Source organism: Alternaria burnsii (assembly GCF_013036055.1).
Source record: "Alternaria burnsii strain CBS107.38 chromosome Unknown 751, whole genome shotgun sequence".
NCBI lineage: Eukaryota > Fungi > Ascomycota > Dothideomycetes > Pleosporales > Pleosporaceae > Alternaria > Alternaria burnsii.
This window is the reverse complement of record NW_024066131.1, coordinates 230,862-255,935: the sequence shown is the minus strand read 5'-3', so window position 1 is coordinate 255,935 and position 25,074 is coordinate 230,862. Positions and strand designations below refer to the sequence as shown.

Below are 25,074 nucleotides of genomic sequence, written 5' to 3'. Positions count from 1 at the left end.
AGATGCTCGAAGACACCATTGAAGTAGTATATAAATGCGTCAACCCCACCATGCTTTTCATCTCATCATGCAATGCACACGCCCACGTATTCAAGCATCTCCAACAGAATGCACCATCTTAATTCCTTCCCCTTCTCTAACCCTCGGCTTCAATCTCATACGCATTCGACTTGTGCTTAGGCTCAAATTTGAAGTTGGGATGCGCAGGACCCAAGAACATCTCACTACATCCCCACGTTAGTCAAACCATTTCAACACAAAGTAACAAAAAAAAACACCAAACATACCTGAGCTTAATCCAATCCTTGTAATGCTCACTAGCCATCAAAGTCTCCAAATCGTTTCTTCCCCTAAACCTCGGCGGGCGATCCTGGATATTAGGAGGTAAATGTTCCAGCAAGCCCACGGGCACATAGCGATGCGCGAAGCTAAGCCACTCGAGCAAGAAACGGCGCGTCGTACCAATACCCATCTCGTCGGAACCCCAAGTCTGCAGACCGTACTTGGTAAACTTTTCAATATAAGACAGGCGTTCCGAGGCAGACTTGTCAAGGTACTGGCCCTTTTCAATCTCCTCAAAGAGCCAGGGCTTGATGAGCGCGCCGCGGCCCACCATGACGGTGTCGACGCCGGCGTTGTCGAGATGGTTGTAGTAATCTTCGTGGGAGTAGCAGTCGCCGTTGCCGACAAAGTAGACGTGGCCGCCATTGGCGAGGTCACGGGGATCAGCTTCAGCGACGGTGTCTGTCCGGTCGGCCTGTTCTTTGCGCAGGCGGTTGATGAGGGCGGAGCATTCGGCAATGTAGGACCAATCTGCGCTGCGCGAGTAACGCTGTTGCTTGCTTCGGCCGTGCAGCGTAATGGCTGCGATGCCTGAGGTGCCCTTTCCGGATTCTACGGCCTCGTGACCGCCGAGGACGAGGCGCTTGATGAGCTTTTGGGCGGTGGGGTGGTTGTCCTTGGTGCCCATGCGGATCTTGACTGTGATGGGGACTTCCTTGGAGACATAGGTCATGCCGCGGAGGATGTGCTCTAGCTTTGCTTCGCTGTCAAGGAGAGCGGAACCACTTCCCTTCTCACAGACGAGGTTGATGGGACATCCGCAGTTGAGATCGATGGCGCGCAACTTGGGGCAATATTCGGTCAATACCTCGACCGTCTTGGTAGCTAGCCATGGCTTGTTCGCAGCAATCTGTGCACCAAACTTCATATCAGTGGAGTTGTCGTAGCCCTGGACCACAGTGTTCTTGCCCAGGAATTTCGGAGGAGTTATTTCGGATTCATGGGCTTTGAGAAGTGGCCATTCACCCTTGTCGCCTTGGATGAGCGGCATACCCATGGCCATCTCGCTCCAAGTCACTTGGCAGCCAAAGTCCACGCAGAGTCGACGGTACGGCATATTGCCCTGGGTGGTGAGAGGGGCGAGCATAGGCGTCTCAGGTCCATAGTAGAGCCTGCGCTTCTCCGACGGTCTGAAGGGTGCTTCGACGTACTCTGCCCTACGTGCCTCTTTTTCTTCCTTGAGAATCTCCATATTCATCTGAGCTGCATCGAACATCTCCCTCTCGTTGCGGTGGTTTTTCTCGATCCATTCAATGTACTGGTCAGCCCGCGGAGTGCCAATTTTCCGTCTTGACAAGCCAATCTTGACATCCTTTGGCACAATGTTGACCACCTCAGCCTCTGCTTCCTCATCGAAGCTGGAGAACTTGGCTTTGCGCTCGGGATCTTCCTTTAGAACCAACTCCTGCCTGCCATCTTCTGTAGTGCGCTCCTCGGAATGGCTGCCGACGAATCGACACTTCCAGCCAAAGTGACAGAATCCCTTGACGGCATAGACCGGACATTGACCATCGAAAGTGGTGAGATCTTCCCGTCGGCCTTCCTTTAGGTACTTGCGGATGTCATGTTCAAATTTGCACTTTTCGCCAAATGGACACTCCTTTGGCGAGAATTCGTTGTACACTGCACGAGTACCGCAGAGTGGTAACTTGTCGCGTGAGCTGCCGAATGTGCGACTGGTGTTTTGGCCTTTTTGCTTTTTGTCTTTCTTGCTGTTCTTGCCGTTTCTGGGGCCATCGCGGGCATCCGTCTTGGGCAGGCCTTCAGATTTGTGCTCTGCATCGGCGCCCTCGGCTGCATCGTCGTCGATGACCTTGTCCTTTGTATCGGCCTTGTTGTTGTCCAGGCGTATCAGAAACCTGGTGTTCTTAGCACGTGAGTGATTCAGGTTGGTGGTGTAGTGTACTCTGCCTTGATGGGCGCAACACCCTTGACTCGCTTCACAGAAGTGTCAGCATCCTCAATGTCTTGGCTATTGGTCCTGTTCCTCTTCTTTGGGCTCGCAGGTGGTTCGGATTCCACATTCACGGTACCGTTGCCAGCATTCACGCCATTAGTGGCGGCACCGTCCGGGGCGGGATGGGCGGGCGCAACCTTCCAGGTCTCTTCACCTGTCGTCATTTTATGCAAGCTTCAAAACCAGGCTTGCAGTACGCGTGTGTTGTTGGCGTTGCTGCTCAAAAGAGAAAAGCACTCGCTCAAATTGTGAGAGCAAATGCGGCTAGAAGAGGCTAGACCGGCGGCCCATGCGCTAGTGAGCAAGTTGGGAAAGCTGCGATCATACGTCACAGCTAGGCACTGGCGGCTGGCGGCTCCCCTACATCACATCGCGTTTCCGTTCCCACTTTCACATCAACACTCCTGCAATCCCCTCAGATCCTCCGCACCACTCTCGTCTCCCTGCTGGCTGTTGCACGTATTCGCACACCAGCTCTCCCAGATCCATTGTTGGACCAGCTGAACCCCGCCCACACAAACACAATAATACCACGTAGCCAACATGACGCTCTACTACAGCCTGGTAAGCTTCAACGTCTCCTATAGCCACTGCTCGTGTGCTAACTAAATCAGGTCTTCCTGCTCCTGGTGACAGAGATGCTCATCTTCTGCGCCCTTATCGTCCCTCTTCCCTTCACATGGCGCCGCAAGCTCTTCACCTTCATCTCGGAGAGCCCCATAATAGCAAAACTGCAATATGGCATGAAGATTACCTTCATCTTCATCCTGATTCTGTTCATCGACAGCGTCAACCGCGTCTACCGCGTGCAGATTGAGCTTTCTGGCTCAGACGACCAGGGCCGCGGAGGGTAAGTCGACATGCCCCACGTACAATATGTAATGCTGACTACCCAAGAAGCGTCGCCGCTGGAGGCATCGAGCGTATGGAGGTCCAGGCTCGCAAGTTCTACTCGCAGCGCAACATGTACCTTTGCGGCTTCACCCTCTTCCTGTCGCTCATCCTCAACCGCACCTACGTCATGATCCTCGATGTTCTCCGTCTCGAGGAGGAGGTCAAGAGCCTGAAGGGCGACCCCAGCACCAAGAAGGGCTCTTCCCTGAAGGATGTTGGCGGTGCCGGCGAGGTTGGAGCTCTCAAGAAGGAGCTTGAAGCCAAAGACCGCGACATGGCGAACCTGAAGAAGCAGGTCGAGAACATGCAGAAGGAATACAACCGCATGGGCGACCAGGTCTCTGGCAAGCAGTAGATGCACATGGTAGCTTCGAATGGACACGGATGCAGCCGGCGCTGGCTTCCCAAAGTCCAGGAGAGGTTTTCACTACGATTATACCTTCAAATTTGAAGCTTCAAGGGCCCTGTGCCGGTGGACACCAACCGTGCACACGATTATATCGTCTTTGTTCTCAGGGTGTAAGGGGGTTTAGGAGGAAAGAGAGTTGAAGCTTTCACAAAGCTTCCGCATTTGGCTCTGTAGCAGCAATGAATAGCAAACATATTTTGAATACATTGAGTCTTCTGTTTCAGGTCTTGTTCGGAAAGCTTCTTTTCTGGTCGCGTGCGACGGGGCCGACGGATGTCTTGGAGCTTGCGACCGGGACTCCCGCAATGACGAAACAGAGCGACTAGCACATGTGAAAGCTAGCGCAATGCTTCAGCTATCTGTCCCGAGGCATACCAATTGCCAGAATAAAGACAGCGAAGAAGTACACAAGTGCTGCCCAAACTAACTAGCAAGCCAATTGCACATCCTTCCAGCTCTCCTTGCCATTGGTCCTGTGAAGCCATAGCCAAGATGTCGGGAAGCAATCAGACGCCCCCGCGCTTCTTCAACTATCCCACCCCCAAACCTCACGACGCGCCATACAAGGCACCACCTCCAGGAAAGAACCCTGTAGTCAAGGGAGCTTTACTGCACTATCTTTCCAATGTGTGAGCCATCCGAGTCTCTTCGACTCCACACAAAGCTAATCGACTCAGCGTCGCGACTGTACCGGTGGTCCCTGGCATCCTCTGGAGCAATGCCGGCTTCAGCTCCTTGCGGGAATGCAGACAGCTCGACGGAATCGACCCGCGCTACGACCCCACCGTGATACCGGTGGCCGACTCGAACGAAGCTCCCACCAGCTATACAGATAGATCCAGCTTGCGCGAATCGTTCAACCACGCCTCGTCGAGCCGATTCCACTCCGTCAAGGACTTCCACGACGCATACTCGAGCGGCGCACTTACGCCCACCGATGTTATTGAGCACCTTCTTCCTCTCATTCGCAGAGATGTCGCACAGCGTTCGCCTTACTCGACAGCCTTCATGGACAGCAAGGTGGACATGGTCAGACAAGCCGCCGAAGCCTCCACGCAACGATACAAGCAAGGAAAGCCATTGGGCATACTAGACGGCGTTCCCTTTGGTGTCAAGGACGATCTCAAGGTCAAGGGGTACAAGCACTACATTGGCACCACCCACGACTACAGCAACGGTGGGAACAAGGACACGAGCTGGTGCGCAAAGATGGTAGAGAAAGAAGGTGCTATCCTGGTCGGAACGCTGACCATGCACGAACTGGGCATGGGTGAGCGCAAGTGTCTACGGCCCTTGGTACAAAGCTAACTATGAAAGATACCACAAACAACAACCCGAACTGGGGTACACCAATCAATCCATACAACAGCTCATACTACCCGGGCGGCTCTTCAGGCGGCGCTGCATCTGCCGTAGGACACGGCCTCATACCTTTTGCCATTGGATCTGATGGCGGTGGTTCAGTCAGAATCCCCAGCAACTACTGCGGTTTGTACGGTTTGAAGCCGTCCCACTCCCGCGTTTCAATCGCCCCAATGCCAGATGCTGGGAAATCCGTCACTGTCCGAGGGCCTCTCGCAAGTAACATGTCAGATCTGGAGATTGCATACCGGGTACTCGCCCAGCCCAACCCATCATCCTACCCCTCGTCGCTATTCAGTCCACCCAGAAAGCACACGGGCCCCCGAAACAAAGTGCTAGGTGTATACAAAGCGTGGGTCGACCGCGCTGACCCTTCTGTACAAGAAGCCTTCCACTCAGCCCTACGGTACTTTGAATCACAACTAGGCTACCAAATCATCGACATCAGCATCCCACTCCTCACAGAAGGCCAACTAGCCCACGCAATGACCATCATGGCCGAAGGCGCCGCCGGCCACAAAACTTCCATCTACGACCTCACACCACCCAACCGCATCCTAATGAGCGTTGCGCGCCAGAGTCCCGCCACAGACTTTTTGCTCGCCCAGCGCCTGCGCAACGTGCTCATGGAACACCTCGCTTCCCTCTTCAAACAGCACCCCGGTCTCATTGTCGTCACGCCCACGACACCCAATGCAGGCTGGCCCATTGATCCCGCGGAACTGTCTCATGGCGTTACCAATGGCAACATGCAGATTAGGAATATGGAGTATGTTTGGTTGGCGAATTTTACGGGCATCCCGTGTATACAGTTTCCGGTGGGGTATGTGGAGGGGTGCAAGGGCGAGGGGAAGATTCCGGTGGGGCTGAGTGGCAATGGGGAGTGGGGGAGTGAGGATTTGTTGGTTGAGTTTGGGTTTGACGGGGAGAGGTATGTGCAGGAAGGGTTGGAGGGCGGGAGAGTCATGCCGCGCGGGTGGGTGGATATTCTGAAGAGGTAGGCGATGCGGATACTATGGGGGCCGTGACTAAGCTACCATGTGAACGCTTGCTGTTTGTGTTTCTTTCTCTGCTGCGTTGTGTTGGACTCTGCTATCTTATGATTCCAATTCTGTCATCTTGACACATGGTCGTGTATAACCGTATACACGGTGAATAGGCAGAGCACAGAGAAAGAATCTGAACTACGAAGCACACTGTACACCCATCTCCGAACCTCAATGTCAGCAAAAAAATAAAAAATAAAATAAAATAAAAAAGGGCGATTTATATCCTTCAGATGTGGAATGATATCCTCATTGCAAGAACTAAGAAAACATACTCAAGAGAGAGAGAGAGAGACCGAAACGTAGACATGTAAGCACACTGATCAATTCCGACGGACCCAAGTAGACGGGATTTATAGGGAACCCACTCCAACCCATCAACTAAGCCAACAAATATATCAGCCTCCACATATTTCTATTTGTGAACGTTACGCAGCCAACTATCACAGAGGTTTCGAGAGCAAGGACTGACGGTGTACTTGAAGGTCGGCCTGCGGAAAGCTGCCCATCCTGCGAAGAACCAGCTAGGCGCGGACACCGTTGTACTTGCAGTGCAGCAACCGACTATCCTGCTGCTATGCTGGCCTCTGCATGCGGAGAAGCGAGCACCGGTGCGGGCACAAAAAAGCCCCTTACCAGCAGCAGCTCGATGGTTTTCTGTCTTCCACATAAGAGTGGGAAGAACTACGAGGGACGAATATATAATGGCAGTCATGTTTACGTTACCGTGCTGACGCTTTTACCATGTTCGATCAACGATAAGTGACCATGGTCAAGCAGTAAGTTGAGCCGGTGAGCACCTCGCAAGCAAATTGTGCTGGCTGGGAATGCTTTACTGAAAAAAGAAAAGCGTTTCAGTTGAGTTGGAACCTGCAGATGGGACGTTGTAGAGGTGAGTGTTACTCTCTGCCGTGTGACCGTTAGACCGCGCTACATGCCACGATGATGACAATAAGCTTTCAGATCACGATCAAGTGAGATAGACGCCTCCATGATAGAAAGCACAAGCGCATTCGACATCGACATGACATCGTGATGAAGAAGGCCGACCGCCAGTCTCTACTTTATAGCGTGCTAATGAAGATTGTTGATCAGTGGTGATCGATAAGGAAAAATTCTGCTACATTCTGTATCAGGAGCCTGCGCGTCAGCGCCTGAGTTGCCTTGTTTAGTCCCCGATGTTCCGATACAGGTCTGACACGTTCGGCCACGGAAGCAACTAACGATGATGGACAAAGATATATGCCAGAGATGGTTATGGCCGTAAGATGATCCGGGGAATCCCCAGCAGAATGGTCTCACTAAGCCAGGTTGTGTTGTCTATCATTTATGGTGGAAGTGCCACATCCGGAGATTGGGTGGGGTTAGGTGAATGTCAATCGATAGCGACAATGCTGCTGGTGGGATACATATGTCTGAGCTTGAGCATCCGGTAACATATCGTGGAGATTTTATCGCTGGACACGTGTATGTATCTTGGGATCGATGTTAGTTCGCAATATGGCAGTCTTGGCGGTAGATGTCTCCTGTCCTGTAAACCGTTAGGTTGCGAATGTCTCCGATGCAGACCATACTTGTTTGCTACACAGAAGCAACGAGTTATTTCTGTACAGTGGGAACTATTGTTTCATCTCTCAGTATGCCGCAGACCATGTCATTGGCTATATATCGTACGTTATAGGGACGCGTGGTTGTCGGTATTGCCGTTGCCGGCGATTCTGTCGGTGCCTTACTTCCAACTCTTCAAGCCTCGTGATACGATGCCATGCGATTTTGCTGACTTACATCATCACATCCCAGCAGCGGGACTCTGCAACACAAAACGCCGCGCTGTCTCCGAATGCAGCCCTACCGGACATGTAGGCCGCAGGTCCACAGTTGCTTGCACGTCGGCGCAACGGCGGCACGTTTTGACTTGGTTCGGCAGCGTTTGATTACTGGGTTCGGCAATGTCCCAAGATCGCAGTGTCGTGATTGATGTCGCCTTGTTGTGAAATCAGAGAAGGGGGTGTCGGGCCGATATAGGTGTATTGGTTGCGTGTACCAGGTGGACCCTTGCCAGCAAGCTCATGACTCAGGTACCATCTGCTGGAGAACCACCGAAGAACGAAAAGTGGAAACCTCACAGATGAATGCCGGACCAGCGATGATGCAAAGACAACGGGAAGGGTGCTAGCAGCATGCAAATTGATTCATCGAGTGCGTTAAGCGAGCTGCGATGAGCCTATCTTGTCGACTTGGAGTGTTGGAGTGTTGGAGAAGCGACGTTGGAGTCGAAAGTATGCTGGCACATGTCGGGTGACGTGGGCAGAAGTCACTCAAGTCAAGGTCAACTTAGCAAAGGTTCCGAAGTATCGACGTGATGCAGTCACATCCCTTGTGAATCATTTGAGATGTTAATTGTCATAGTCTTGTAGGAACATGCGATGGCCGCTCTCATGTCGCAGACCATGTGCGTCGCCTTGAAACCCCGTGCTGATCGTTGTCGACTGGAAACGGCAATGGTACGCTGGCGAGGTATGTAGACGCGTGGTAGAGACATGGTAGGGACATACTGCGCGACGCCGGACCGAATAAAGCAATGATAGTATAGCTGCAAGGCCGGCTGGTGCCGGTCCTACTCGAATACCCGCGGAAAAATGACAATCGTTCCTCTGTCTTCCCCTAAGCAGCCGTGTTCCCGAACGATCGTCACGAAGCAGAACAGCGGTGACCTATTTCGACGCTTCAGAATGGCTACTTGAGCACGAGTTGCAACCTAGCGAGATGCGGATCGTACCGGCGAGGTGGAGCTATGAGTGCTGAAACGACTTATTGATAATGGGGAAACGGTACGCCAGTCAGACGAGTGTGTTTTCTCACGTTGGAACACTGGACGTCATGATCCTGGAGATCGCCATTGTCCAATGCAGGAGAACTAGGGATTGGACAAAGTGCGACAGTGTTGCGGCGGAGACGGGAATTGTTCCATCCATTCACGAGCAAACCACCGCTGTCATCTTGCACGAAAAGAAGCTCTTGGCCCGGAGAGCAAAGGTCGAATAGAAGCACCGTGAGCGGTTGCGCAGTGTCTAGGGTGACGTGCTGATCAAACCAGAATTTCGTCATTGGTCATGGCACGGTGCGGAGTCAAGCGCGCACGAGATCTCAGGGTCCCCGGTGCTGACACGATTGAGAGTGAGCGACTGGAGCCCTGCAAAAAAAAAAAGAGGCGCATCGAGGCGGCCCTCACGACATGTCGTGAGTGTGCAACAAGTTTGGCGCTGTGCATGCTGGTGGTGCCAACGGGCGTGGATTGGTTCGCAACGGCAATGTACGAATACCATGGGAGCGAAAGTGGCAGGCCAGCGCCGCCGCCGCAGGGTCCTCTTAGCCGATCTTATATATTTCTGGCTCGCATGCTCGACGAAACGGAATGCAGACAAAGAGGGATCAGCGACCAAGCCCAACATGAGCGGCTGGTGATGTGCGCATGGACAGCATGACCCGCAATCTGTCGGTCTGTAACGCGTTGACCTGTACGCTATTATTGCCTGCTGTGCTGGACGGCGAGGGGCGGTGGGTCGGGGGCGAATATTATTAAGAGTGTTGTGTGTTGTGAAATGAGGAGTGGTGTGGGTGCAGGAGGGGGGAAAATTGAGGTTGTGAGAGAGGACTGCGCGAGGCCGTTGGATGATGCAGGCACCATCATGGCGACTTCCTTCTCACGTCGTCGGGGGCGAGGGGGGCACGCCATTGGTGGTTGACGGAACCCACGGCAGTGTTCAGTGATGTCAGCCGCCCGCCTCGAGGAGCCGTGCTCGTTGTGCGGTAGGACGTGGCAGAATGGGGCAATTGATCAGCTCTCCCATGTCTCACAGCTGCTGGCGACGTCATGCACCGCTTTCAGCCTTCTCACGCCTCTACCTCGCCGGGGCGCTGCAATCGCAACAGCTCCTCTTCACAACCCACGCACTTGTCTGATTCACGGCATACACACGGTCCAGCTTGCCCTTGCACTTTACGGGATACATTCGCCAACGCGCCCCAGTTTCCTTGGGCGAATTCCTGGCAATAGCTGTTCGGCCATCGCAGCGCTAATTGACCGCTTCTAATCATCCGCGCCTCTGGTGGGTGCTCTGCCCTTGCCGATCAACTCAAAGCTCCAACTCAAAGCTCCCACAAAGCTTGGGTGCAAGCGTGAGAAAAGACGGCAGCAAAAGGTGGTCTTGTCGAGAGTCATTCGAGGGCGCTATCCAACTACTTTGCCGCCGCCACCCCGAGCATATCTGCTAGGCGTCAGAGTTCTGACCTTCCTCTACGCATTCCACGCTACACGGGCAGGGATCCTCGTCTCGGGAGACCCTGAAGCATCATCTGGCTTAGCGCAGACAGGGGCCCACCCACTCTAACATCCTTCCACATCAACCGTGTGGCTTTATCTTGGCCTGAACCCACCTACGGCATACTCTTGCCGACGCTCGCCCACCTGGCTCCATCCCTAAACCTACACTCTGAGAGCCGCACTATACTGTCTCGTGCAATGAACCCGCAGATTCTCATCACCCCCCATCCGTCTACTTCTACGCAAGACGACCGCCGCCAGTCCTACCCCGACGACATGTCGACTTCCTCATCCAACTCTTCCATCAGCGACACGGAGATGAAAAACGACCCCACACTACAGACCAGGCCCCGTCTAGGGAGCAGGAAATCCAGCGGCACCATCATAATACCCCGCGACAGCCCCAATGTTGAGATGAAGGAGGAGGAGGAGGAGTACGATGATGGTGATGCGCGGACCATGAGCCCTCGCCGGAGTAGCGAAGAAATCGAGAAGATGGGCCAGGATGCTCGGCAAGCTCTGATAGAGTAAGTGACTCAACCCTGCACCACCACCACCACGCACGACGTGTCGACGCTGCGAAGACCATCGGCCAACCTCGCTGTTGCTGCTGTCGTTTTCGTCGTCATCGCGTCGCTCGTTGCGCCATGGCTTTTTGGTTACTCTTTTGTCGTTTGTGTTTCGCGTTTTGACTTATTGTCCCAGTCCTTATCAAGCTAACCGTTTTGCTAGACAAGCCAAAGCTCTCCAAGCCAGCCTGATGCAGATTGTTGATCGCGTCGAGGTTGTCAAGAACGAGCATGAAAAGCTCGAAGGCGGCAACAAGTTCCTGCAATCGTACGTTCCTCAGCCATCTGCTTCGCAACACCTGTGACTAACACCGGGCAGATATATTGGCGAGCTCATGCAAACGAGCAAGCTCACCTCTGCGGGCGCTGGAAAAGCGTCCAAAGTCAAGGGCAAGGGCAGAATTATCAAATAACAATCAGTGCTCGTGCTCATCCCTACCGGCGCAGTGAGCTTACACCAAGTCGGTATTCCACCCAGGCCCCGACTTATCATGGACGCCACTCGTCTCTCGAACCCTCACTACCACGCAATCATGATGGTCTACTGCCTCACATACTGACCACCATGACATCCTTCCAACACGAACACGTACGCACGTTGAAACCGCGTTTATGAGCATCTGCATAGCGGCACAGGATTGGGACCCGGCGTTCGTCATTACACTTCGATTCAGCAAACAGCTTCTGTCTTACCACCCTTTCGACAACCATATGAGCTCGGCTTGGCTCAGCTCAGTGTTGTCGCAGCTCCATTTTGCGAATATACCACGGCACATTGCGCCCTCGACCATTGGTTCTTTTACAACAACTTTTGCACTTTTACCCGATTAGTTCACGGGGTCATGGCCACTACGGTGTTACGGGAGTTTTTCTTTTCTTTGCAATTCGATTCTATGCCATGGCAGGATTCTGTTCGGTACCCAACCTCGTTCGTTTTTTTCTCGGTACAGATACAAGATTTGACGGAAGCTTTGACTTGCATGTCTTCCAGCCTATAGCTGAAGTATCGGGGCCTTTGTGTCGATACTCGGCGCTATGTAAGGCTTTGTTTTATTTGACGGAGAAAATTAGAAGTAGCATAGCTTGCATGAGCGAATGAGCATGTTTTCGCGACTGCACACAAGGAGCACAGAACGAAGCACAAACTGGTCAATCATGTTTGGTCCTTGCTTGTTTCCCGCCGCCCAATATGTCCATCGTGATGATGCCAATTCACGATACAGATTACAGCTCCATGACTGCATGTGTGTCAGTGCATGTCTGCCCAATCTAGCATTGAAACAGGCAGGACCCTGCATGCCCATGCCAGATACGGTGACCAGATGACCCGTCCAACAGGCTCCAACGACGGAACACGCGCAAGGCTGCCGTGTGGCAGATGCAAGAAAAACTGTTTTGTCAGGACCCGCACCGAGAATGCCCCTCTTCGGTACGTACCATGCTCGCAACAGCAAAGCACGCAAGACAAGGAAGCGTGACAGCCGTCGCACTAAGAAAACCACGCAAACCAGTTGACACAACGCCCGCCCGCTACGTTACGCCCGCCCCTTTGGATCTCGGACGTGCTTGTCTCCGCTCCTTGTCCTCTCTGTCGATTGCACGAGTGCCGACAATCAACCTTGTCTCATCACATCAACTTGTGGCGACTCATGAACAAGTCATATTTTATTTTTTGCACTTGATGACTGTGGCCACCTTAGTGCATTCGGCGACACGATACAGTATACACGCAAAAGCCCCTAGTGTGCACTTTGCGAGGTTCCGACGTGTCAAACATCTCATGTGCCCCGGTGCCCACCGTGTGCCAAGATCACTCACTAGACTAACCCTTCGTACAGCAACACTACCGGCTCGTAGCTGCTCGTAGTCTTGCAGCCCGGGGCATCGGTAATGCAGGTTCATGATGCACCTGTACATATGCGCAGACATGCCACATGCCATCTCCACTTTCCTTTCCGTGCGAGTTCTGACCATGTGTGGCACACAACTTTGCCGACTTGTTACCGGCCGGAGGAAGCTAGGTGGAGAGGACCTGGAAATAAGGATTCTCACCTTGTATACAGAACTTTGCTGAACTCGGCTCTTGGTCCGCTCTCTCTCGCGTCTCTGATTGGAGCGGAGACACTTGGGTGGAGGGAAGGTTCAAAATGGGAGATTAAAGATATCGGAAAGTAATGATTCGTGGGGGCGAAATTGGCCGCGCTTGGGAGGAAGGAGAGAGAGGGGTTCCGCGAGATTGAGTTGTAGGAAGCGACGTTAGTGTTGGGTATTACGATTGACAAGCTCCTGGATGAGCTGAAGCCAAATATAGGCCATCGCGCTCAATGGATGTACACGGTAACAGTGCGCGGTTGTTCAGCTTCTGTACCAGTGCGGTGAGTGGGAGATAGGAGACGATCTTCATCACCCCACAAGCATGACTTCTTCAAGTCTGCTCGGTCTTCTACTAACTCTTAGACATTACAATAATAAAGAACACGTACACACCGACTCCTGTATGCGTACGCTTCATGAATTCGGCATGTAGCCTGGAAATCCTGATACGGAGAACATGGAGAATACCTTGACATGGTCAAATATTGGGTTTCACTCTCATCTAGCATCCCCGCTTCACGTTCAAGACGTCAAGCCTCGTCGATGCCTGAACCATGCAATCACACCAAAGCAAAGAGTCCGGATATAACTACTTGTAGTCGTTGCAAACCTTATCTCCGCAATGGGCGTACGTCTCTGTCATTACTCTGTCTACTCAAAGCATGGTGGTTTCAATCTCGCATGGGGGTTTCAGGTTCGCGTGGTAAGCGTGCAGCACAACCAACCTAGCCAGAGTATGTACTCTCGCTCATCGAGCTTTGAAGTGAGGCGGAACGCGAAACACTCATGTAGGCGACAGCGTCAAGGATACCGTGTTGGACAGCCCTCGGCATTGCGTCACTGCCAACTCCAACGCCTGGCCCAAGCTCAAGCTGTTTTCCTGACAAAACTGATCGCGACGACTCCCGTGTAGCGACAGACGACGCGTAGTGAAGCGGTGACTTGTCTTGCAGCAGGCCAATCGTTCCTGATCGTTTTCATCTAGATCGAGATCGCGTCGCAGAGTAGGAGCTCGTAGCTACCCCACCATGCACGGCATTCTCGAGCTCTCGCTGCAGCTCCTCAACTCGTTTAGTCCGGCCAATCTTGGTACGCGCGCCTCAATTATCAGCCACTTTGCTTCGTTTTAGCTTCGAGCAACACTTACTGATTGCGAATAGGTCAATCTGGAGCCCAGGTGCCCCTTCAAGGCGAACACAGCACAGCCACACCAACAACAAAGTCGTCCGGGATTCCGGACTATTTTGTAACAGATGACGGACATTTCCAAGGCCCCACCCAAACTGGCGCTGCGCCGTTCCTTGCACAGACAAATCTAGCACCTTTTGCTGGTGTGTCGTACATACCCAATACGCCTCTGGAAACCCAGATCCCCATTGCTGGTAATGCGGACAACAAGAACATCTTCCAGAGCCTAGCAAATATCAGCCCTTACTTCCCTAATCCGAGAGGTTTCGGCGTGAACGAATACTCGATACCGCCTGGCACCAACGTAACATGGCTGAACATGGTTCATCGCCATGGGAGTCGGTATCCCGAGGTTAGTGGTGAAGCGGCAGAGAGGACTCTAGGAAAGAAGCTTTCAGATGCTGCCGGCAAGTTCACTGGCCATGGGCCCCTCTCTTTTCTCAACGATTGGAAGTTCCTGCTCGGCGCCGAGATCCTGGTCCCCAATGGCAAGCAAGAGCTGTTTACTTCTGGTACCCTGCACTATTACCAATACGGTCACCTGTATCCCAACAATGGAAGCAAGGTCGTTGTTCGGAGTACAACGCAGCGACGCATGACAGAGTCGGCAGAGTACTTCCTTGCGGGCTTCTTTGGTTTAGGTTGGTCGCAAAATGCGACGCTTGAGTTGGCCATTGAGGCTCCTGGTTTCAACAACACGCTTGCTGGGTACAAGCAATGTAATCATTCAAGCTGGCCTATGGCTCGGGAGGGTCTTATGGAGTGGATTGGCGTATATCTTCACGACGCTCATCAAAGGTTCAGGAGCAACCTTACTGGTGATCTTGACTGGACAATTAGCGATACATACAACGCTCAAGCTCTATGTTCGTATGAAACTGTCTCGCTCGGTTTCTCCCACTGGTGCGGTCTCTTTACCTACGAAGAGTGGGAGGGCTACGAATATGCTCTGGACCTTTCATTCCAGGCTGGTACAGGGTTCGGCTCTTCTGTTGGCCGAGCTATTGGCGTCGGTATGTCTTGACAACCTCCATTGTATTTCTCGCCTTGCTAACAACAGTCAGGCTACGTTGAAGAAGTCCTCGCTCGCATGCAACACCATGTCATCACTTCCCCTTCCGCTCAGATCAACATCACCCTTGATAACAACACCGTCACCTTTCCCATAGACCAAAACCTCAATCTGGACTTTAGCCATGACGCTGGCATTATAAGCATCCTCGTCGCGTTCGGCATCACGCAGTTTGCCGAAGTACTCCCAACAACCCATATCAAAACGCCACGCGAGTTCATCCTCTCGCACCTCCAGCCCTTTGCTGGCCGTCTCGATATCGAAGTCATCAAAGCGCCTGCGCCTGTCAACCCCAATCGGTCGGACGAGAAGGTTTACCTTGACGGACCGCCGACTAGCTACGTTCATTTCATACTTAACCAGAGGACTATTCCGCTGGGGCGGAGTCACAAGGAATGTGGTGATAGAGATGATGGGTGGTGCGATATGGAGACTTTCCTCAAGGTTATGCAAAAGCAGATTGAGCTTGCGGATTATGATTACGCTTGCTTTGGCGAGTATGATGCTCCTGCATATGGAGAGGTTACGGACGGACGGCCGGTTAGGTAATGGAAAGGTTTTGGGAACGCGTCGCGATGACGGCGTTTGAATTTTTTTCTGTTGCTATCTAATGAGACAATGATGGTTGATGCCAGGTGATAACACTGCGTCACAAAATACCAGATGCACAAGAATTGCTTAGGACAAGGTGTGTGTTGTCGTGCAAGACTTGTAGACGAACCGCTACCAGGTTACGACAGCGGTGACAGAGACTATATAGTAGGGTTTACCGCCTAGATCAGCCCGATACAACCTATGATCTGAGAGCAGAGAGCAGCAAGATGTTCCTCCTTTCCGTAACATAATGCCGGAAGCTCACTACCCTTCTTTAGCATCCTCGTCCATGTCCGAAGCCCCCTCTAGTAATCGTCCTCTGAATCATCCTCTGCGTCCATGTCCCATTCCTCTGAATCGTATACGTTATCCGGAATCTCTTTGTCTGTGTCTTGCACCCCAATGTAGCGCACCTCGTCAGGTGCACCATCGACATCTAGCGCTTGACCGTCGAGGCGCAACTCAATGACACCCTCACCCAGAAATGTAATGCAGGCGTCAGCACGTGCATCTCCAATTACGTCGACACGATAATAATCTTCGTCTGCGAAGTCTGGGGTTTCGTCCAATCTTATAGTAAGCCCTTCAGTTGGCTGATCCATAAGGTAACACTCTATTCCAACGGCATCGTTGGGATCTTCATCGTAGAGCTTCATGGCTCCTGGGCGGATCTCTATGGTTCCAACATCCTGCCAATCATCGAGTGTATCGGAGAAATCGCTGGGGTCCATCTCCTCGACGTAGAATCTGAGGTAACCGGATGAGAACATTACGTATGTGCCAGTGATGTAGTCAATTGGTCTCCTCGCCCCTTCGTAGCCTTTGGCGAAGTGCTTCTGCTTTTCGCCTGTGATGCGCAGCTCTGTTCCTTTCTTCGGCGATTCCGACCGAACTATCATCATAATCATCCGAAACCGTTTCTTCTTCTTATGACCAAGTTAGATTTTGGCTAGGATTAGAGCTACTGCACCATACCTTTTTCCAGTTCGGGTAAGGGGTTTACTTGACGTTTAGTCGGCGTATTGGATCGGAGACAGGTCCGGTGAATTTTGGCGATTAGGTTTTTAATCCGGAACCTAGAAACAAGAAAGTACTTTGAACCTCTATATGTGCTGTTACAACGGGTGAAGAAACAAAAACGTGGCGGTGGCAAGCATGGATGTGACCTCTATGAAGAGAGGATCTCCATCACGTTTCCGGGGAAATCCGCTTATCGGTCCTACCACTCGCACATGGCTTCAGAACGTTAACCATGGAAACGCATTGTTGTATAAGGTGCGAAAGTAGTATCTGCCTGGAAAAGAAAACTGTGGAATAACCGTCCATTGTTAGGGTGTTTACCTAGGTACCCAAGCTGCCGGATCCTAAAGACCAGGTGTATCCGCAATCCGGAAAACATATTTGACAGCACTTTGTTTCCCGTCCTTGAGATCTTTCAGGGCCTGCTCCACGCCTTCTAACCCCCCAGACCTTACTTCGAACGGATGTCCGTCGAACGTCCCCGCCTGCAACGCTTTCGTGAACCAGCGACAAGTTACCAAACCCAGATCACTCGCATCAGCACCATGAGCGCCATTGTCCTGGTTATGAACAGTGCCGACTGATGTTTTTGTCTTGGTCTGCGAAGACCCAACGTCCCAGTCACTCGGCAGAATAAGATCGATTGATCCATCAGATGCGACGACCTCTGTCAACACCTTCTGGCTCGGAAGCCCGATGCCAGGGTCAAGCCCGTGTCGCAATTCACTGTAGTTGCCTGCCTTGAGGTGTGCGCGAATCTTGCTTATCATTTCGTCAGCACCAATGCGGTAGTCAATGACAATATCGCCCTTGCTGCTATCCAAAAGCGTTTCGACGTAGTGCGAGCCCTTTCCTGCAATCGCGATGATGGGGTGAACGTTGCTATTGCGTGCAAGCTTGATAGCGAAGGAGCCGACAGCCGAACTGGCACCGTAAACCACAAAAGGTGTAGAAGTAGTTGCGGGATTCCAGGGTGTGGGGAGTTTGAGGTTGCGGAATACAGCTACGGCGGCGGTAAGGCTCGCGAGTGGTATCGTTGCAGCTTCTGTTAAGACACAAAGTTAATCATCTGCAACGCAGGGCTCAAAGGTGAAAGGGGCGAGTACACCTTCAAAAGACTTTTCGGCAGGGATATGGAAAGTCGTCCAATCCCACGCAAGTGCATACTCTGCGTATGAACCTCCAGGCCCGCCCATCTCATGGAAAGCTGCGACGCGGTCTCCCTTCTGCTCCTTGCATTAGCATCTCTTCTCTCTGTCACAGTCTCTGGACTATGTACCTTGAACTCAACAACATCCTTGCCAACCTTTTCCACTATCCCTGCAATATCGTCGCCCTGGTTTACATCCCTCTTGCCCTTTGCCATTATTGAGTCGTCGTCGGGGCCATCGTAGCCAGCGGCGAATTCTGGCACTTTCCAGTCCTTGGGGTTAGAGCCGGAGACGACGACCTTGATAAGGACTTGCTTGGCGCTGGGTTCGGGGATGGGGGCGTCAGACTCAATCTTGACCTTGACTCCTGAGCCAGGGCAGTTGACGAGGCTCTTCATCGTGATGGTGATGGTTTGAATCTGAGTTCGATGAGGGTTGGAAGACGTCTAGAGTATCGAAGTACGGATTTAGAACACAGCGAGGAACCCACTGGACCGTTTCTAGGTAATTGTTCCATCCTTTTATCATACAAAGGTGTGTACGACATCGCAATTGACATTTGCCGACTCCGTCTTTTCTGCGGCTGAATGTTACAAATGCAGGTGGTCTCTGACCACACTCTAACTCGAAGAAAACATGCGACACTCGACCACACCTAGCTATATGGGGCCTAAGTGTAGCATTTCTCCTTCAATGGTGTAATGCCTACGTGCCTTCCCACGGAGTGGTCGACGGCAAGGCCCACTAGCGTGCGGAAGCGGAGTCTCGGATGGTCAGTTAGCTTGACATTTCGGACGGAGTGCACCGAACGCTGCAACTTCATGGCGCTTCCGATTTCTACCTAGAAACTTCCATTGCAAAAGGATGCAAGAATCTCTGCTCCATCAAACATCTAAGTGGAAGCTTCACGTTTTACCAAAGCGTTAAGAACTTGAAATCCATAGAGGACCAGACACGGTGTCGATCCTGTTCATTCTCACGCACACACATACATTCGAGCGGCTTTAAGGAGCGCTTATTTCATGCTATACAGTCTCCAATTGCGACACTGCCACGATGCAACGCATCAAACCAATACTTTCGTAGCAGGTACCCATCCTTCGTGCTTCGCAAGTTCTCGCACATCACGTCTTCATCTCCATCTCCATCTCCAATTTCTCCAGATCCAAGTTTGGCGCCATCTTCTTCGCCCACCAAAGCGCCACCCAGCCTCTACTAGTATCCTTTAGTTTGATCGCCAGCTCCTGCTCTTGCTCCTGTTCTTCTGACTCCTGCTTGTATCGCTTCTCCATCTCCTTGCGCGTCATGCTGCGGAAGCTTGTATCGACCTTCTGGCTGAAAGCCCCCGACGCCCAAACGCCAGGTACATAGGCCTCAGTCGTGCGGTGGAACTCAGGTCGCCGGCGGCGGTGTTCGGCAAGCGTGTGAGTAGCGTGTGGTAGTACTATTGCAGTACGAGAGAGTGGCTGGAAAGGTGGAGGGTTGGCGATGTAAAGGTGCTCAGGCGACATAGTCACGGTATTTGATAAGCGAACCCGTTTGGGCAGTGGCGATGGCGAGGAAGATTGGCTGCCTGTCAAAGTGATGGCGCGAGGCCGCTTGAGGACCGGTTTAGGCATCGCAATGTTATGCTGGTGGTCCGGCATCGACGTGACAAGCGTCTGCGCGATTGCTAGTAGTGGACACTCGAACTCGAACTGACGTACATCTGAACGCTCTTGCGGTACAGTATGTTGAAGCCGGCTGGTGACAGGGGTTTGCGACGACGTTGAAAGTGAAGTGTCTACTGGCGGATTTGTTCGAGATGACTCCAGCTCTTCTTGTGTCATCTCTTCCTCAATAGCCATCTTCAGCCATACCATCAGTAATCGCGCTTCTTTCTTCTCCTCATCGGTCGGTTCTCCTTCTTCCGCACCCTGGACGTATCTTAGACCCGGTACCCTAGTCAGCACAATCATCTTCTTGTCCCACACGTTCAATGCTTCTCTCAGCTTTGGAAGATCCTGGACTGGTGTGTTCTTGTCTTCAAGTAAGTCTTCGAACTTCTCTATGGTATTTGCCAATGCAATCTTGGCGGTACGCCAGGCCTTTCGAAGGACCTTGTGAGCGTCTGCCGTGTGGCGATCTTCTCCCCTTTTCTGGGAATTGAGCACTCCGCCGCGCGCGTCGAATTGTCCTTGTACGGATTGAATAGCGGCGATTTGTGAAGTTACTGTGCACGTCGGGCACAGCAATGGAGAGGCTGGCTGCGGTGCAAGAGCAGTAGCTTTAGCGTGGGTGCAGATGCTCGCGACGCAGATGGGCGCGGCGCCCTCAACTCGTACCATTTTGCGCGGTGTGAGGGTTGAGTGGAAGCGTTAAGTGTAAATATGGCTGTGGCGAGAGATTGTTGCGATTCTGTGCAGGACACCTGGGACCGTGCGTGACTGACCTGCGGTTCTATCTTGTACTGAAGGCAGCAAAGTGAAAGAGCGCATGCTGCTGCCTCGTGACGTCGCAATAACAGGTGAAGTAAAGGAAAAAATTGGGGAAGCTGTCGCAGTCTTCATGGCTCGGACGTAGACGTGTCCACGCTCCAGCATATCTCAGACAATATCTCCAGAACTTTTGGAAGCAGAATAAGGAGCTATCAGATGAGACAGCCCCACCTTGAACATCATTCTATATACACACCTCAAACTTCATGAAACAGCCAGGAAAAAGGTCACATGTGGCGGAAGGGCGACAATCAGTGGCGAGATGAGAAAGAAGCAAAAAGCTATCTGAGAGTGATGTCATCGATATCTAGAAAAGCGCTCTACAGTACCTGGGTATTGGTAGAGGGAAAGGTCCATCCAATGAATCGAATGATTGATAGTGTGAAGGAGTGCGTGGCCTTTGGTGAAGTTGAGGTACCAGGATGCAGGAAGTCCACGTAGGTTTTATGCATAGCTAAGCTGTCTTCAGTTCACATCAGAGGTACCCGCGACGACCACCATGTGCTGGAAGGGTCAAGAGGTTCACTCACAACGTTCTGATCGGATCAAGACCTTGCTCAGACTTTCCCACGCGGCTTCGGTATGCTGCAGGCGACTGTCGCTATCATAGTACTGCACTGCTGAGCGTTGGTAGCAATAGAGAGTGGTGTCACTGCGCTTCGAACCACAACGCGCAGTCCCAAGTTATGTATTCGCCGAACACGATAGTACGATGCATAGCTAGGCCCGTGATAATACAGAACCTTGCTAAGTTTCGCTCATCACCGCCTACTCACATGGCCATCTCCAGGCACATCTACGAAGCACTTCTCTCACTTCTCTCAACAAACCACATGGCTGCACATGTTTGTGTCTTCTCTTGCATCCTTAGCTATCGGCAAATAAGCCAAGTGCCGGATCGTCGTGTAAACAACATAGTCAATTACCGAAATCTGTCGGCTTGATCGGCGAGGCGACGTGGACCGTGTGAGCATGTACTACAGATAGTCGGTAATTGCTTCCTTGCGGAAAAAGAAAAGTCAACCTGTAATGCATTTCGAACGACATTAAACGGGAGATGACATGTTCGAGAGTCCTGCACGTAGAAAAGGGGTCTCCGAAAACTCCGAAAACGGTTCTCGTGAAGGATATGCTATGACATTTGCCAAGGCCGCGGCCCGCGAAGTCCGTGGGCGCGAGGCTGAAAGCTGCGATCGCGCCACCACGAACGAGAGCATCATCTAGAGTGTAACACCAACATCGACGCCAAACACATTGCATCGTGTTTTTTGTCACTTTCGTCCCTTCCTTTTTCTGCTTGGAGAGATGTGTTGCTAGTAGGGCCGAAAGAGAAGATCAGTTCGTGCTTTGGAGCCGGTGCGACTATCGTAGCGCCTTCTTAGAGCAATAATGTCAGTCCATGCTATCGAAGAGCCACATGAAGACCATGGTACTGCTCCAAGTCTTCATTATGATGCCAGGACGACTTGCATACATAAGGATGTTCCGCGGCCTCCAACAATGGCAACCCCAGACATGGAGAAATCTACGTGGCTGTCGTCATTGACGAATCATGGTTCCAAGCCGCCGTTCATGCTCAAGTTCAGAAGCTCGGATGCATTCATCATCGGGACTATTTCCTTGGCTGTTTTTACTGTAAGTAGTCATCCCTAATATAGCTATCGCTTGGAGCTGACAAAAGAAGGACATGTTTCTGTATGGCGTCATTGTGCCTGTCATACCCTTCGCAATAGGTTCGCTTAGCCATGTTAAAGATGCCCAAGTCCAATACTGGGTCTCGGTACTCGTCGCCGTATATGGCGCTGCGCTTCTTGCATTCTCGCCCATTTGCGGGTGGCTTGCAGACCGCGGCTCGTCACGTCGAACTCCGCTTCTTCTGGGCTTGCTAGTCCTCTTAGGGGCTACTATCCTGCTAAACTTTGGCAAATCGATCGGCGTTCTAATCGTTGGACGAATACTGCAAGGAGCTTCAGCGGCTGTGGTATGGGTCGTCGGCCTCGCCTTGCTGGCTGACACAGTGCCTCAGGAGCGACTCGCAACAGCTACTGGGTGGCTGACTATTGGCGTATCTCTTGGCATGCTCATATCTCCTCTCCTTGGTGGCGTAGTCTATGACAAGGCTGGCTACAATGCTGTGTTTGGCATGTGCTATGCATTGGTTGGATTGGACGTGGTCCTCCGGCTCCTGCTCGTGGAGAAGAAGGTCGCCGCGAAATGGGATACAAACGCTACGGGCCGCCCACCCGTCGACGATAACGCATACTTAGAGAAGACCATAACGCCGGTCATCGCTCCGACAGGTCAAGACCTTGACGAAGATGCTAGCAAGACCATATTGCAGCAAGAAGCGTCGATCGTCGAAACGCAGCAGAACAGTCCGCCTCATCGACGTCTACGCGACCGTCTACCACCAGTCCTGTCGCTCTTGTACTCCCGACGTTTACTCGCCTCACTATTCTGCGCTCTTATTCAGGCCATGTTGTTGACAGCCTTCGACTCTGTTCTTACTATCCACGCCGCAAACACATTCAACTGGAATTCAACAGGCGCCGCACTCCTGTTCCTTCCGATTATCATTCCAAGCCTCCTCTCGCCGTTGTGGGGTTGGCTGAGCGATACGTACGGCGGCCGCTATGTGGTTGTCGTGGGCTTCCTGTGTGGCTGTCCTCCCCTCGTCTGCCTCCGTTTCGTAGACGAGAACACAATGAAGGACAAGGTGTTGATATGCGCGTTGTTAGCTGTCACTGGGTTGTTCGTAGGCATGACCTTTGCACCAGTTATGGCAGAGATATCCGCTGTTGCTGAGGCAAAAGAAAAGAAGATGATTGCAAATGGACGCCCAGGATTTGGCAAAGGTGGTGCGTTCGCGCAGGCTTATGCACTATACAACTGCGCATTCGCAGGAGGCTGCATGGTGGGACCCTTGCTGGCCGGATTTCTCGTGGAAGACAGTGGATGGGGCACGATGGCAGCGGTGCTGGGAGCGCTGTCTGCTGTCACCGCTGTACCAGGCTTTCTATGGCTGGGCGGATGGGTGCTAAGAAACAAGTGATAGCAGTCGTTAGAAGAGCCTGTCGGAATATTTGACTTGATATATTGACGTCTGTTGGTTGCACTCTGCGTGTTGTGCGACATGGTACCAACTGCCTCTGATTCGTCCCAACCTGCCGGCGTTACTCTTGTGGCCCGTAAGCCGCAACGCCACACCTTGATCGCACCTTCACGTCTCGACATCGCATCTCATCACTCCATCATACCTCCATCCTAGTTCGCCATCACGCCTGCGATACTGCACAAGTTTACCTCGGTAGAGTGTTACGTCAGCTCCCGTTGGCATTCCCGGAAGCAGCGTCTTGCTTATCCCCGTCGTTCCTCGCCGCATGCGTTCAATCCAATCGACCCGCCGCCCAACCAAATACAACCCTCGCTACTCCACCCTGTCGATACTTGCTGCACGCAATCAAACCCCTTTTGATACTCTATTTTCAAATGCTGTGCCAGCCGTGTGGTTGCACGAAAAGACCCTATTCGCGGCGGAGTTTGGATGATAGTCTTTTCCGAAAGAAGTGACAATGGAATCTGCCTCGGCGCCTTCGCTGCGCATCGGCAAAACCAACCTTTTGGGAATTCTCAGGGTGTTATGTCTCCGAGCTGCACTACGTCATGCAACCAGAGAAAAACGTAGGAGAAACGCGCAGAGAACTGCCGACATCGCTCGTGACAGCTTTCCTCCGATGGCCTAGAATGATGCATGGAAAACTGCAACTGCACTGCCATGTCCTTGACCATACTACAGGTTCCCGCTAAATTAGCTTGTAAATCCTAGATCACCTGGCCTATACTACGCATTCTAGCTTCTGGGGTCGTCATACTCCGTCTGGGGTTTTCTGGTACCTAAATCTGCGACAGTCACTCTAAGCTTATGCCCGATCAATCACGTTGCGCGGTTGGAATGGCCTAATCCTATAACGTGTTTCAGGCTCTAGGCGACTACGCAAGTATGATTACTCTGCAGCAAGTCCGTCTTCTTCTCAAGACTTCTGCGAAAATGTAGAAGGTCACGCATCAGGAGAAAACACTCACGCCTAGAGTCTTGGGTCCACGATGCCCGTTTTCGCCGGAATCTGTGCGGGGTGTTACATCAGGTCTACGGCGAGCTACGTTCGCGTGAACGCGTCACATGCGCCACAACTACATACGGTGTGCTTAGCAAACAACCTCCTGACCGGATCGACATCTACGTAGCCTTCTATCCATACTTTCGGGGGTAAGGTTCGCTTCAACGGCGTCCAATTTGCCTTCCTTATTAGGTCATAGATCACACGCCAGTTTACCTCCAAGAGAACTTGCTAAGCTGACTATGAGTATACCAAGAAAACTTACTAATTTCACTATACGTATACCGCTCAGATCTGACAAGGTATATTTGCCAGTCATCCCTTGCTATAGCAGTTGCAACTCACCAGGTTAGCACTTGCAAGGGGCGCACGCGAACACCACCCTTACCAACTGTGGTTCCTATTCCGGTGACAGCCCATCTCAAGTGTAAAAGTGCTGCTCATTTACGCGCACCAC

General features: G+C 52.2%; 10 protein-coding genes across 10 annotated transcripts; 6 read left to right on the top strand and 4 right to left on the bottom strand.

The window, feature by feature from the left end:
• Positions 1–136: 136 nt before the first annotated feature.
• GT037_010883 (trna-dihydrouridine synthase) lies at positions 137–2,463 on the bottom strand (the record flags this gene model as incomplete). The annotated part of the gene is made up of 3 exons (XM_038935930.1): positions 137–224; positions 288–2,201; positions 2,249–2,463. The coding sequence occupies 3 exons, from the start codon at positions 2,461–2,463 to the stop codon at positions 137–139; spliced, it is 2,217 nt and encodes a 738-aa protein (XP_038781484.1).
• A 379-nt stretch (positions 2,464–2,842) lies between these two features.
• Positions 2,843–3,548, top strand: GT037_010882 (endoplasmic reticulum protein; the record flags this gene model as incomplete). The annotated part of the gene is made up of 3 exons (XM_038935929.1): positions 2,843–2,863; positions 2,914–3,149; positions 3,197–3,548. 3 exons carry the CDS (start codon positions 2,843–2,845, stop codon positions 3,546–3,548), a joined length of 609 nt encoding a protein of 202 aa, XP_038781483.1.
• Positions 3,549–4,094: 546 nt separating this feature from the next.
• On the top strand, positions 4,095–5,959 carry GT037_010881 (amidase signature enzyme; the record flags this gene model as incomplete). The annotated part of the gene is made up of 3 exons (XM_038935928.1): positions 4,095–4,231; positions 4,280–4,872; positions 4,920–5,959. Coding segments are annotated over 3 exons (1,770 nt in total), but the record flags the coding sequence as incomplete, so codon positions are not given.
• A 628-nt stretch (positions 5,960–6,587) lies between these two features.
• On the top strand, positions 6,588–6,776 carry GT037_010880 (uncharacterized protein; the record flags this gene model as incomplete). Its single annotated transcript, XM_038935927.1, has 1 exon — positions 6,588–6,776. One exon carries the CDS (start codon positions 6,588–6,590, stop codon positions 6,774–6,776), a length of 189 nt encoding a protein of 62 aa, XP_038781481.1.
• Positions 6,777–8,821: 2,045 nt separating this feature from the next.
• On the bottom strand, positions 8,822–9,118 carry GT037_010879 (uncharacterized protein; the record flags this gene model as incomplete). Its single annotated transcript, XM_038935926.1, has 1 exon — positions 8,822–9,118. The coding sequence occupies one exon, from the start codon at positions 9,116–9,118 to the stop codon at positions 8,822–8,824; it is 297 nt and encodes a 98-aa protein (XP_038781480.1).
• Positions 9,119–10,385: 1,267 nt separating this feature from the next.
• Positions 10,386–11,316, top strand: GT037_010878 (uncharacterized protein; the record flags this gene model as incomplete). Its single annotated transcript, XM_038935925.1, has 3 exons — positions 10,386–10,861; positions 11,067–11,171; positions 11,223–11,316. Coding segments are annotated over 3 exons (675 nt in total), but the record flags the coding sequence as incomplete, so codon positions are not given.
• Positions 11,317–14,025: 2,709 nt separating this feature from the next.
• On the top strand, positions 14,026–15,806 carry GT037_010877 (3-phytase a precursor; the record flags this gene model as incomplete). Its single annotated transcript, XM_038935924.1, has 3 exons — positions 14,026–14,086; positions 14,158–15,198; positions 15,250–15,806. The coding sequence occupies 3 exons, from the start codon at positions 14,026–14,028 to the stop codon at positions 15,804–15,806; spliced, it is 1,659 nt and encodes a 552-aa protein (XP_038781478.1).
• On the bottom strand, positions 15,246–19,119 carry GT037_010876 (uncharacterized protein; the record flags this gene model as incomplete). The annotated part of the gene is made up of 7 exons (XM_038935923.1): positions 15,246–15,632; positions 16,265–16,698; positions 17,416–17,916; positions 17,980–18,097; positions 18,151–18,468; positions 18,553–18,599; positions 19,101–19,119. 7 exons carry the CDS (start codon positions 19,117–19,119, stop codon positions 15,246–15,248), a joined length of 1,824 nt encoding a protein of 607 aa, XP_038781477.1.
• A 27-nt stretch (positions 19,120–19,146) lies between these two features.
• On the bottom strand, positions 19,147–20,349 carry GT037_010875 (uncharacterized protein; the record flags this gene model as incomplete). Its single annotated transcript, XM_038935922.1, has 1 exon — positions 19,147–20,349. The coding sequence occupies one exon, from the start codon at positions 20,347–20,349 to the stop codon at positions 19,147–19,149; it is 1,203 nt and encodes a 400-aa protein (XP_038781476.1).
• Positions 20,350–21,888: 1,539 nt separating this feature from the next.
• Positions 21,889–23,551, top strand: GT037_010874 (mfs general substrate transporter; the record flags this gene model as incomplete). Its single annotated transcript, XM_038935921.1, has 2 exons — positions 21,889–22,134; positions 22,184–23,551. 2 exons carry the CDS (start codon positions 21,889–21,891, stop codon positions 23,549–23,551), a joined length of 1,614 nt encoding a protein of 537 aa, XP_038781475.1.
• Between the last annotated feature and the right edge of the window lie 1,523 nt (positions 23,552–25,074).